The sequence below is a fragment of the Penicillium expansum genome (genome assembly GCF_000769745.1).
Source record: "Penicillium expansum strain MD-8 chromosome Unknown contig70, whole genome shotgun sequence".
NCBI classification, from domain to species: Eukaryota; Fungi; Ascomycota; class Eurotiomycetes; order Eurotiales; family Aspergillaceae; genus Penicillium; species Penicillium expansum.
In genome coordinates this window covers 100,282-113,370 of record NW_015971495.1, presented here as the reverse complement: position 1 = coordinate 113,370, position 13,089 = coordinate 100,282, and the positions used below count along the sequence as shown (strand labels likewise).

Genomic DNA, 13,089 nt, shown 5'->3' with positions numbered 1-13,089 from the left:
ATATTCATTGGCTGATAGATTAATGTCGACTCATCTCACAGTCACATCCGATGGATGAACTGATGCTAAATGGGATTGGACCCGGGCAAGCGCCTTGGTCAACGCCCCCAGTCTGCAAGCCCTGACTGGCTCTTCTCCACCTTCTGCAGGTCGTTCCTGCACTAATCGGCGCCGAGCTCTAGATGGATCCTAAGCTCGCACTCTTTTCAGCCACTACCGTTTCATCTGTACCTTCACATACCTGCCGATTGGAGAGAGGTTCGCTTTTCTCTGACGAAATGTCTTACTAGGGTCCTTGACGCCAGGCTATTTTGGGTCAGCAGAGAAATGCTTGCTAGCTGCGGCCAAACTCTTTGTCTGCAGAGGTTCATGGCCCTGCATTGGCCGATTGTTTAAAGACCGCGACCCTTCCCAGATCTGGGACTGTTCTCATTCTCGTCATTGTTTGATTTCCTTTTGGCCTTTTGCCTATCTTGGTTCGTCCCCAACCAAAGACGCTCATTCAGGGATACGCATTTCCTTGTCCCACCATCTTTCGTTTGATATTGGTTCAATTTTATTGAGGCTTTTTTGTTATTGTCGCCCATCAACAATACTAATAGAAATTGCTGGCTTTGCTGCCTATACAATTGTGGCTTATATCGCAATATCTAGTGAGGCCTAGCTTTCTATATCGCAGCCTACCTAGCCCGAACCTTTATATCACTTCATTTTTCTTTCTTTCTTTCTTTCATCCATACTTCTCTCTCTCTTTTTTTTCCCTTCCATTCTATCTTCCTCTCACGTCCCACTTTCCTGTCACTCGTTGCCGACATCCTTCCACTATGAAGGTCACTTCGGCTATTGCGTTTTTCTCTCTTCTGGCCTCTGGCCAGGCCACCGGATCGGTATGCCTCAACCCATGTCTTTTTCTTCTTTGATACAAATTCTAACTTGAATCATCTTAGTACTGGGGCTCCGAGAAATCCTACTCCAGCCCGGGTAGATCGTCTAACAAGTGTAACACCCACCAGAGCAAGGGATTCAGCTGGACTGACCTCGCTGCTGGCTCTTTCTCCGAGTATGGTGGCTTTTCCTTCTCCGGTTTCACTTGTGGCAATGGCTTTGGTTCTAGCCTGGGAAAGCGTGGCGTAAGTGATGCGTGTCTATCTTTCATCTGCAGATACTGACAATGACTACAGACCCAGAAATGTATTTCTGGTACCGTCTCCAAGGGTAGCTCCTCTAGCTCCAGTGCTGTCTCCGGCTCCCGAAGCTCCGGTTCTTCGGCTCCATCCTTCGCGTGCGGCTCAGACGAGAGCGGTTTCTCTGTGACCAACTTCCACGTTGCCACTGAGAAGGATACCGAATTGCACATCATCTACAGCATGCCCGATGGATCGACTTGCAAGAACACCGCTTCCTGCAACTCAGCCGGTACTGTGGTCACCAACGACCAGTGTGGTGGTGCTAAGTCCGTTCACTTCGAGCTGCCCGACGATAGTGAACATGAGAGCTGCGGTTTTGGGATCTACAGCGTTGGCTTTGACTGCACTCCTGGTTCCACAACCACTGCTCCTGGTTCCACGACCACTGCCCCTGTTACCAGAGTTCCAGATGAACAAATATCTGGGTCTGCTACCCCCAGCTCTATCGCTGTGCCTTCGGTCTCTGTACCAGGCTCGGTTGTGGTTCCTCCAGTTACCACCTCGGCGGTTAGCACACCTCTTCGGATGACTACATCGACTGTGTTCACCACAAGCTTGATCACTATCACTAGCTGTGCTCCGACTGTCACTGATTGCCCTGCTGGATCAGGATCAACCACTGTGGTGACTTCCACTATCGCTCTTTCCACCACGGTCTGCCCCGTCACGGAGACTGCTCCTGTCCCGGAGACTTCCCCTGCCGCGGAGACTACTCCTGTCGCTACAAGCTCGTCATCCATCCCTGCCATATCTAGCCAAAGCGGTGTTCTACCTGCCAGTTCATCGGCTGGTGTTCCTCCTTCTAGTGGCACATCTGTTCCCGTATCTTCAGTTTCGGCTTCTTCTCCCGTTTCCACTGCTACGAGCGAGACCCCCGCTGGAACGTCCGCCGCCTCGACCCCGCTCATCACTACTCCCGTCCAGATGACTACCTCAACCGTGTACACCACCAGTGAGGTCACCATCACCAGCTGTGCCCCCGATGTTGTTAGCTGCCCCGCAGATTCGACTACAGTAGTGACTTCGACCATCGCTATCTCGACCACTGTGTGTCCCGTCACCGAGACTACTGCTGTTGCTACAAGCTCAGTATCTGTTCCCGTCGTACCCGGCCCGAGCAGTGTTCTCCCTGGTAGCTCATCTGCTGGTGTTCCTCCTTCCAGTGGTACATCTGTTCCCACTTCTTCGACCTCGGCTTCTATTTCAGCTATTACGAGCGAGACACCTTCTGGAACTTCCGCCGCTTCAACCCCGGCGATTACCTCCCCAGTCCGGATGACTACCTCAACTGTGTATACCACCAGCGAGGTCACTATCACCAGCTGTGCCCCTGATGTGGTGAGCTGCCCAGCAGACTCGACTACAGTAGTGACTTCGACCATCGCTATCTCGACTACTGTATGTCCCGTCACTGAGACAACCCCAGTTGATGTCGGCTCCACACCTGTACCTACCGGAACAAGCCCAACCGGCGTCTTGCCCGTTAGCTCGCCAGCTGGATCATCTACCCCCAGTGGCACTTCCGCTGCTTCAACCCCGGCAATCACCACTCCAGTCCAGATGACCACCTCCACTGTGTACACCACCAGTGAGGTTACCATCACCAGCTGTGCCCCCGATGTTGTCAGCTGCCCAGCGGATTCGACCACGGTTGTGACTTCGACTATCCCTATTTCGACCACTGTGTGTCCCGTCACTGAGACTACCACAGCGGATGTCGGCTCCACACCTGTGCCTACAGGCACAAGCCCAACCGGCGTCTTGCCCGTTAGCTCCCCGGCTAGCTCATCTCCCCCCAGTGACACCTCAGCAGTTTCTACGTCGGTTGGGACCTCCTCGGCTCCTGGCGTGACCTCTGATGTGTCGTCCCCTGCACCTTCGTCTCCTGCTGGCACTACCCCCGCCCCTGGCGAGGCCACCACCACTGTCGTTACTTATGAGACTGTGACCACTTGCCCGGTGACCAACACCGTTACCTCCGGTAGCTCTACTTTCGTGACTACCTCAAGCACCATTTCAACCGTCACTTTGACTACTGTCTCTACTATTTGCACTGAGTGCTCCGCTACCGCTACCGCTACCTCTGTTTCTGGTCAAAGCACAGTTGCTTCCTCTGGTACTCCTGAGGGATCAAGCCCTGTCTCTTCTTCATCTGCAGAGGCTTCCAGTCCCCTCCCCAGCGGCCCCGATGTCACTAGCTTGGTCCCATCCAGCGTGGGCGCTGTTACCACACCCGCGATTCCCCAAGAGTCGACTGCCACGGTTGTAACTTATGTCACCGAGACTACCTCTCCTGTGACTGCCACTATCACTTCTGGATCGTCGACTTTCGTCACTACATCCAGCGCAGTTTCAACTGTGACCTTGACCTCCACTTCTAACCTTCCTAGCTCTGTTGCGGCTGGAAGCACTCCCGCTCCCTCTGAAACCGGCGTCGCCTCTACCACTGCTCCTACGGGCCCCGTTGTCTCCATTATTGGCTCATCTAGCGTCGGCGTGAGCTCTACACCCACTATTCCCGAGGGTGCCACTACCACCGTTGTGACTTACGTGACCGAGACAACCTGTCCTGTGACTGCCACTATCACGTCTGGATCGTCAACTTTCGTCACGACATCCAGCACAGTGTCAACTGTTACCTTGACCTCCACTTCTAATCTTCCTAGCTCTGTCGCTGCCGGAAGCACTCCTGCTCCCTCTGAAACAGGCGTCGCCCCCACCACTGCTCCCACGGGTCCCGCTATCACCAGTGTCGTCGTATCTAGCATTGGTGTCAGCTCTACGTCCACTATTCCCGAGGGTGCTACCACCACCGTTGTGACTTATGTGACCGAGACTACCTGTCCTGTAACCAACACCGTCACTTCTGGTTCTTCCACATTTGTGACCACATCCAACACAATCTCTACAGTGACCCTCACCTCCGTCTCAACTATCTGCACCCAATGCGCCGCTACTGCTACTGCTGCCACCGAGACTCATTCTTATTCGACAGCCAGTAACACCGGGGCAGTCCCCAGCGGTGTCTCCCCTGTATCGAGCCCAGCTCCCTCGGCTCCCTGCCCCAATACCGTGCCCCAGTGCATCAACACTTGGCTCACCCTCGCTCCCAAGTGCACATCCAACAGCGATGCCTCCTGCTTCTGCCCCAACAGCGAGTTCACCAGTAAAGTCATCTCCTGCATTCAAGCCTGGGGCGCCTCCAAGGCAGAGATCCAATCTGCCCTCTCCTACTTCACCGGTATCTGCGCCACCTGGGTCCCCCAGAACCCAGGCATCGTAACCGCCATCCCCTCAACCATCACCCTCATTCCGACAGTCGCTCCTTCCGCACCTTCATCCAGCGTCTCTGGCGCCGGTGTCACAGCCACCGCCGTCATCCCCATCACCTCCGCCCCCACTCCCCCCTGCACTACAATCACCTACTCGACCTACACTGTCACTGTCCCGCAGGTCAGCTTCATCACAAACACCGGCACCAGCTCAGGCGCCGCGCCAACCATCGGTCTGGTCCCAGCTGGTCCCAGCGGCGCCTCCCCAGCACACAGCGGCAGTGTTCCCCGTCCCGCATCGGCGACCTGGTTGACCTCAAGCGGGTACCCGTCCGCCAGTCGAAGCGCTAGTGGAATTACCTCGCCCAGCGCATCCGCATCCCCGGTCTTCAACTCGGCCTCGAGCTTGTCGGTCGCTTCCAGTCTGGTGCTGGTTTCTATCGCTGCTCTCTTCAGCTTGATGATGTAGACAGCAAACTAAACCACGACTCACTCGTGGATTTTCCTTTTCTTATCTCTTGTTACTACAAATATGCACAGTGCGGATTCATTTCGTGTTTTTACTTCGTGCTTGTCTTCGCGGCCCTTGAGTGGTTCGTCCTAGTTCCGAGGTGAACTATTGGCTGGGAATTGACTCTGATCGTCAGTCCTATGGGGACTTCTTTGTATTTTATCTATTCACTCCCTAATTCAACGCGATAGACCTCGCCTTTTTCCTAAGAAATTCTCGCTCGGTTAATTTCCGCTCTAAATAGTTTCCTTCGACTCTTATTATGTAGACTCTTTGACTATAACGATGAAAACTAGTAGTTATGCATTGGATAATGTATGTAATATCGTTCTTCAGAATACCGATTCGACAGTAATTGACATTGATGCGACAACTATCGGTCAGGGCTTTGATATCTAATGCGTGCATCAAATAAATCGATGGTGTCTAAGAAGACACAAAGTCATCGAAAGGGATATATAAGGGATCTCAGTATAAGTAAGGGGTATCTGAAACCCAAGTGAAGATGAGATGTTAGTAGGGATAGACCTGGATAGAATATACAGAGAAATAACCTGGGTTGGTATGATAAATCCAGGATATGTATATAGGATAAAGTAAAAGAGGAGGTCCGAGTTGATTGATCAAGGAAAGAGAATACAAGAGAAAGATTGAAAAGGAGGATGTTTATATAGACAAGGATCTGTGTATTAGCAAACACCACAAACAAAGAATTGTAGACAAGGAAAGAACCTGATATTGCCTTCGTCAAATAGGATTGTCCAGAACTAACACTTCTTAGAAGGACCATTATGTTCAGATTAAGGAAGTCTTTCATATTGCCAGGCATATCAACATTTCGCCGAAGGAGATTGGCGACAATTTACCTAAACACTCAACGACTACTGTATATGAGATTGTGGTTGAAAATCTCTGTTTCATTTTCCATTGTCTATGGAAATTCTGACTACCTAGCTTGTCTTGACATGGAGAGCCTGTTCAACAATCCAGGCATGAACACAGGAGGTTGACCATTTCAATTTTCTTTTGTCATTTTGTCGGATCATTTTCAAGTTTTTTTTTCTTCTCTCGTGTTCAATCCTTGTTTGATGTTCATAAGTATGTTTGGTGTACCCAAATATGAAGAGATTTTGTAAACAAAAACAAATGACGGCCCCTTGTCCCTTCAAAGGATAAAGTCTTTCGTCATAGAATGAAAGCTTGACCTTCTCGCAGGCACCAGAGGTGCTAGTTGTAATCATGTTCATAATGATTAGCGGGCCAGACCCTCGGGGCTTTCAAGCCACTCCATGTAATCCTTAATCCCCTCCTTGATGCCACGGAAACGCAGCACAGAGCCGGCCCGACGCAGCTTCGAGATATTGGCACAGGTGTAGCTCTGATATTTTCCTTTCAATTCGGTAGGGAAGGGAATAAACTTGATGTATCCCTCTGGATTGCCGAAATGGCTGGCAACTTCGGTAGCGATATCATGGAAGCTACTAGCAATACCAGTGCCGACATTGTAAATCCCACTGATCTCTGGGTGGTCCAGGAACCAACAGTTTAGACGGGCGACGTCCTGAACGTGAACGAAATCGCGCTTCTGCTGTCCCGCCTCGACCCCACCGTATTCCCCAAAGAGCTCAATGGCTTTGAACGACGTGCGTTTTTCGTAAAATTGATAGACGGTGCTGGGGATTGTATCAAGGTTCTGCTCTCCAGGTCCATAGACGTTGAACAGACGGAGTCCCGCAACTTGTGGCGAGCGCATGTCGGTGTTCTTGACGACATACTGATCAAACAGCATCTTTGAGTATCCATAGACATTCAGAGGGGCTTCTTGGAAGTCTCCCTCGACGAAAGAAGTGTTGTTTCCATAAACAGCAGCGGATGAGGCGTAGATGAAGCGAACTCCCTGGTCCTTGCACCAATGGAAGAGCTCCTTGGAGTAGGTGAAGTTGGCGTCGAGCATTTTCTTGCCGTTGGTCTCGGTGATGGAAGAACTTGCGCCATAGTGGAAGATGACGCGGGGTCGATGATGGAAGGTTTTGGTCCGAATCGCTTCACGGAAGGCAGTGGCATCGATATAATCAGCCACTTTGCAGTTGACCAGGTTGCAGAACTTGGATCCATCAGTCATGTCGTCAACAACCACGACATTGGTGACGCCACGGCTGTTCAACTCCTTGACGATGTTCGAACCGACGAAGCCGGCGCCACCGGTGACAACAATCATATTGTAAGATTCAGTTTGAAATGGAAAAGGTGATAATCATGGCTGGGGGGGAAAGGAAGAGGAAGTTCAGAGTAGTGACTGGGGGAATGTCCCCAAAGGAGAAGGAGCGACCAAGTGACATCCATCTGATGTTCAGGTGTTTGCCGGTGAACTGGGGAGAAAGGAAGGCTCAATGGTGTTCTATACATGACATTATAGGCTTTACCTGAAGCCCTTGCCCTATATTCGTATACGCAGTACTCCGTAGAATAAGGCTACATGAGAATAGTAAGAAACACTAAGTAAATTAATTTCACATTAATTTATTATTCAGGTACCTCAAAGCTTGGCTTTGTTTGACATTAATAAATTATAAACAACAACAAAACTTCTTCCTTGTCCCTTCTAGAAAAGTTCGATCTAGAACAAAAACACGGGGAAATATCGGCATCCGATCCCGATGGTAAATATCATGGGCACATCTATGTTGTAGGGGGTACGGCATCTCGCCTTCCAAGGTTGTTAAGTCCACCCGGAGCCACATCATCAATCTATTAGACGACACGCACAATTAAACATTTTCGGCTTTACAGGCCTCATTGGTACGATCTTGCAAAAACAGAGATATCAACCATTCAGAAACGAATGTTTCAATTTCCACAGTGGGCATGTCCACTCATCTCCAAAACGCCATGTGGCACTGCGCTTGGCTCATAAACGGGCTCAAGCCCGATGGAACTCCGATAGTTCAATCTAAAAACTGAAAGCGACCCATCGTTCATATGACCCAACCCGTGCAACTATCAGCCGCGTTAGCCATTCATTAAGTTCCCATCCTCTCAACACTTAGGTATGTTGTAAGCCAAGAATTCCCCCGCCCAAAATTGGTCCAAGGACTACTGCATAATCCTTTCCCGATAGTCTAGATTAGGGCGACAAGAAAATGAGATTGTGGGGGCGAGAAACGGTGGAGGCTGACGGGGGTCGTGCTTCATTCCGGTTCCTGACGGTTCCTTACGGGGGGGCTATCTACAACGGCGCTTGTCAATGCCATTATCGAGCGCCACCTTACGAATCATCTTCGGACAGATCCCGGCCTTTGAAGAAAATATAAATATATTGCCAAATGTTGGAGATAGGTACACGGAGAAATAGGGATCTGTCTCTCCGCAACGGATGCAATAGAGTACATACCCGTATACAACCATGCATATGGATGAATCGAGTTTTAAGCAAAGGGTATACAATTATTGGACTTCTCCTTGCTATTTTACCGCATTTGCCACAATAAGAAGGAATAAAGTACAATAGATCTACTGTAGTGCATATGACAGTCGACATGCGATCATGGCTTATCTCCTTAGTAAAGATAAGCCCAAAGCCCTAGATTGGCTACCAATGAGTTTAAGACATTTCTACTTGTAACAACCTTGGAAGTTACATGTCAATGCCCCTACCTAGGTAATACTCCGTACCCCGTACCTATGTATTCCGTACTTTATGGAAAGTCAACTCTAAACTGGAACTACCTTAAGATTCTCTAAGCTATTGAACATTGCCCTCCTTGCCGTCAAGATAAGCCCCCCACCAGTAACCGTCCATTATTTCTTGGTCCTTTCTACACTGGAAGGTGGAGACATGGACATTGACAGCCGCATTGTCCAGAGTAACATGGTTCATTATATTAAAACTCGGCTCTCCCAGCTATGTTTAATCTGCCAAAGCTTTCTGCAGGTCATGCCAGTATGTCTCAGTTCGAACACACCTCACTATGGTGGCCCGAAGACCGCATCAAATCTACTCTCGACGCAAAATATATCGTCAGTCGTCTGCGACAAGAGAATATCCCCCGTCTCTTTGAACTACCGGACTGGGGCGAAGGGTTGACCAGCGAAACATACATGGAATGGATCCTCACAAAGGCCGGCCGTGTTTTTATGATCCTTGATGCTATCGGCATTCCGGATCGGATTTTCGCGCTAGTCGACGAATCCTGCGACGATGATGATCTACCCGTCGCGGAGCATAGCGTCGATTTACTACACTTATCCCCAGACGGGGAAGATCTCGCCCTCGAGACGAGTTTCTTTCATGCACAATGGCGCTTCCTGGTTCGTGGTATAGCGGAGGGAGACCATGTCGTCTATACTGAAAATGAGGGTGTTCCGGTCGAAGCCGTACGCACCAATACCAGCAGCGGGATACACGGGCGTGATGATACGGTAGACAGGGTAGTCCTCGCCGGCTCAGTCTGTCGAGTCTACATGCGAACGCAAGTGCAAGTCGGCGGCGCACCACATTTCTTCTCATCTGACGAGGTTATCACTGAGATCCGCAATCTGAAAAGACTGTCGCACGAGCATATCGTCTCCGTCTTTGCGTCGTACCTCAAGGACGACAGCGTCTCGGTGCTTTTCACCGGCGCCACAGCAGATCGAAACCTACACAGTTTCTTGACAGACGAACCTATGTCCTTCAAACGACTAGAAAAAGAGCAACGTCGTCAGACCTTGATTACATGGCCCCACTGCCTTGCATCTGCAGTCTGCTGGCTGCATGCACGCGGCCACTCCCACGGCGCCATCCGCCCTTCCAACATCTTCATCGATGCAAACTTCCACATCTGCCTCGGTCAATTTCAAGCACTCGACTCCCTCCTCACCCCACCACATGTCAATGACCTCGAAGCATACAATTACTCCGCCCCAGAGCGCTGGACTCGTCCCGCAGCTCCGATCATCCAACAAAAGCCCGCACAGCCCTCCCAAACTCTCCTCCAATCGGGAGGACGTACAAAGCGCAGACAACGACCAGCGCGTCTAGCTCTAGCCCCATTAAACGAAAGCCCATCTGCATCTCCAGACAACACAAGACCAAACTCAGCGGCCTCAAAAGGGACAGTGGTCCGCCTCGGCCGAACAAGTTCCCCATCACGATTCTCCCTCGCCTTCTCATCCTCCTCTTCATCCTCCGAGGCCTCCTCAGCAGCCTCATCCACCCACACAGACGCAACAGCAACATCACCACAACCAATGAAACAACGCATCTCATCCTTCTGGTCGCGAAGAACAAAGAATACCCCCTCAGCCCCATCAATAATCTCAACATCCACATCCTCCTCCTCAAATACATCAACCTTAACATCCCCAAATCCCCATACCTCCCCTTCATCAACCCTCTTCCCAATCCCACCTTCCTCCCTCCGCCACTCCAAATCCGCACATTCCCTCACATCGTCCTACAAAAGACCCATACCATCTTCCTCCTTTGAACCACCGGCAGATCCCCACAACCCAGCAGACATATTCTCGCTCGCAGCAATAACCCTCGACATCCTCACAGTCCTGCACAAAAGAACCCTCACATCCTTCAGCACGCACCGCAGCGCGCGGAACAGGTCCGCAGGTCGCGGCGGCGGGATAGCAGATGCGTCCTTCCATCTTGCTAAAAATGGCGTGCAGGTTCAATCATGGATTGCGTTATTAGAGGGCGATGCCTTGAAACGTTGTCGACGGGATCGACGCTCCGATCGTGCTTTCTGGGCTGTGCCGAAGATGTTGATTGTTGTTCGTTCCATGCTCGATTTCGAGGGTGGGAATAGACCGCTTGCGAAACGTGTTAGACGGGGTTTTGGGGATGCTATTACCAAAGGACGGGGTGGGGGGGATAAAGATGGGATGGGGGTTTTGCATTGTGTTAAGGAGAAAAGGGAGAAAGAGGAGGAGAAGAAGAAGAAGAAGAAGAAGGAGTGGGGACGGAAGGGGAATGGAGGGTTGGAGGTTATTCGGGAGATGGGGACTGGGAGAAGTGCTCTTTCGAGGAGTGCTGTTTCTCTTGCTTCTTCTGTTCCGTTGGGAGTTTCTGAGGGGTCGATCTGCGGATCGGTTTCGGAGTTCGATTTTGGGTTTGGAGATGCTGGGAGTGAGAGTGAGAGCAACGTTGAGGAGGGGGATTTTGTTGATTTTGATATTGAGGAAGAAGATCTTTCGGAGTTTGAAGAGCCGGAGATACGAGTGGAAAAGGTCTCGCCTCAGCTGTATTTGCCAGAGTTGGATATGAACATTACTGGGATAGAAGGGTTGACGTTTAATAAGTAGACAGAGATGTATGATAATGTCTTGATGGTCCAATGACCGGGTTCTTTCTTTATTCAGCAACTAATAATTCGTTTCTTGTGTACACTTCATGCTTCGTGAAAGACAGACCTGGGATAACATAACCTGTATGCAAACACAGCACGCCGACTCCAATATATGATGCAGTGGCTCGGCTGAACTCGTCTATCCCAAATTCGTGATGCTATCAATACAATGGCTTGAGCCACAATAGTCAACGGTCGAGTAAGAAGAAAACAACGAAATCAAAGCCAGATGGCAACGACGCCCAGTAGACCAGACAGCACCAAGGATCCAACGAGCAGGCGCTCAGTAGCTGGCGAGCCGACGGTCACCGCGGGAGCAGCGCCTTCCTTTGTTGCCGATGCAGAAGAGGATCCGCTTGAATTGACCTTGGTAGCCTTGCTGTTCGTACCGGTCGCTGTGGAATCAGATCCCTTCTTAAAGGTCTGTCCCAAGGTAGGAAGCGGCGAGCTTGGGTCAACTGCCCATCCACCAGAGGTCGAGGCAGGGCACTCGATGGCGGTCAGGCTGGATGCGCTCTTGCGGTAGGCGGAAAGGGCAACTCCGGTCGGGTGCAGAGTAGCCCACTGAGACTTGAGGTTGTTGAAATCAGGCGACACGGGCGTCGGTGTGCCCTTGCGGGTGTAGCCGTCCTCAATGCTGCTCGCGGTCGCAGTCGCCGCGTCGACAGAAGGTCCGTAGCTAATCAAACCATAGTCGTTGGTCTCCTCAATCCACTCGTAGATGATGGATCCAGACCAAGTATCAGACATGTGATCACCAAAGATGGCAGCCTGGTCCTCAAAGGTACGGGGCGAGGGGGTGTTGCAGCCAGTCTCGGAGAAGAAGATAGGGATGGGGTAGTCAGTCGCGTTCTTCTGCAGACTACTGTATCCAGACTGCTCATAGCTGGACGCACCACACCACTCGTAGGCGTTCAGCGAGTAAAAGTCCAAGCGTTCGGATGCATTCTTGGAACAGGCCATGTAATTTTGCAGCATAGGTCTCAGATCGGCGATATCGGCTGCAGAGTAACCAACGGGAATCTTGCGATAGCCCTTCTTATCACGGTAGGCCTTGATGTCGCGAGCAGCTGCCAAGACATAGGGGGCAGCAGCCGAGCCATCGGCCGTGGTAAGTACCTCATTTCCGACCAAGACGCCAGCAGTGTTGTCGAACTTTTGAAATTCATCAAGTACCTCCTTGAAGTGATCAAACTGGGTCTGATTCCAGTGAGGCTCGGTCTGCGATCGTCAGCCGATGATCCACATGAGGAGAAAGTGGACCTACCTGTTCAATCTGGGTATTGAAAGTGTCCAAATCGACGAACAAGTGGATTCCTAGACAACGCTTGAGTATGCGTAATTACCCTAGGAAGTGGAATCAATCATACCAGCATCGGCGAGCGCCGACATACAGCCCTTGTGATCAGCATGAGGATCCACGTGGTACACACGGATCGCATTGGTGCCCAGCTCGGACATCCGGGCGATATCACGCTTACATTGGGCAGTATCGACAAGCGGGTCACTTGGGGTAAGCTGATAAGCAATGCCTACTCGAGTCAGTCTGGCAATATACCTACAGTGTAGGATTTTGAGGTACCCTTGATGTAGAACTGGGTTCCATTCTCGTAGAAGAACTTGGAGCCGACAGCCGAAATGGGCGAGATTGCGCCCACTGTCGTAGCCTGTAGGCCAGCAAGTAGCAATGGCACCGAAAATGCCAGTGATGACAACATGATTAATTCTGTGAGAATAACAGTGAAATAAAGGATGCGATCAAATAGCAATGGCCTGAAGAG

The 13,089-nt window shown here is 50.9% G+C and overlaps 4 protein-coding genes across 4 annotated transcripts; 2 read left to right on the top strand and 2 right to left on the bottom strand.

The window, feature by feature from the left end:
- Window positions 1-824: 824 nt before the first annotated feature.
- On the top strand, window positions 825-4,928 carry PEX2_026860 (extracellular serine-threonine rich protein; the record flags this gene model as incomplete). Its single annotated transcript, XM_016739961.1, has 3 exons — window positions 825-887; window positions 948-1,130; window positions 1,182-4,928. 3 exons carry the CDS (start codon window positions 825-827, stop codon window positions 4,926-4,928), a joined length of 3,993 nt encoding a protein of 1,330 aa, XP_016593608.1.
- Window positions 4,929-6,222: 1,294 nt separating this feature from the next.
- On the bottom strand, window positions 6,223-7,188 carry PEX2_026850 (ADP-glyceromanno-heptose 6-epimerase; the record flags this gene model as incomplete). The annotated part of the gene is made up of 1 exon (XM_016739960.1): window positions 6,223-7,188. One exon carries the CDS (start codon window positions 7,186-7,188, stop codon window positions 6,223-6,225), a length of 966 nt encoding a protein of 321 aa, XP_016593607.1.
- A 1,724-nt stretch (window positions 7,189-8,912) lies between these two features.
- On the top strand, window positions 8,913-11,264 carry PEX2_026840 (protein kinase domain-containing protein; the record flags this gene model as incomplete). The annotated part of the gene is made up of 1 exon (XM_016739959.1): window positions 8,913-11,264. One exon carries the CDS (start codon window positions 8,913-8,915, stop codon window positions 11,262-11,264), a length of 2,352 nt encoding a protein of 783 aa, XP_016593606.1.
- Window positions 11,265-11,527: 263 nt separating this feature from the next.
- On the bottom strand, window positions 11,528-13,026 carry gel6 (putative 1,3-beta-glucanosyltransferase; the record flags this gene model as incomplete). The annotated part of the gene is made up of 4 exons (XM_016739958.1): window positions 11,528-12,529; window positions 12,576-12,625; window positions 12,679-12,840; window positions 12,891-13,026. The coding sequence occupies 4 exons, from the start codon at window positions 13,024-13,026 to the stop codon at window positions 11,528-11,530; spliced, it is 1,350 nt and encodes a 449-aa protein (XP_016593605.1).
- Window positions 13,027-13,089: the final 63 nt, after the last annotated feature.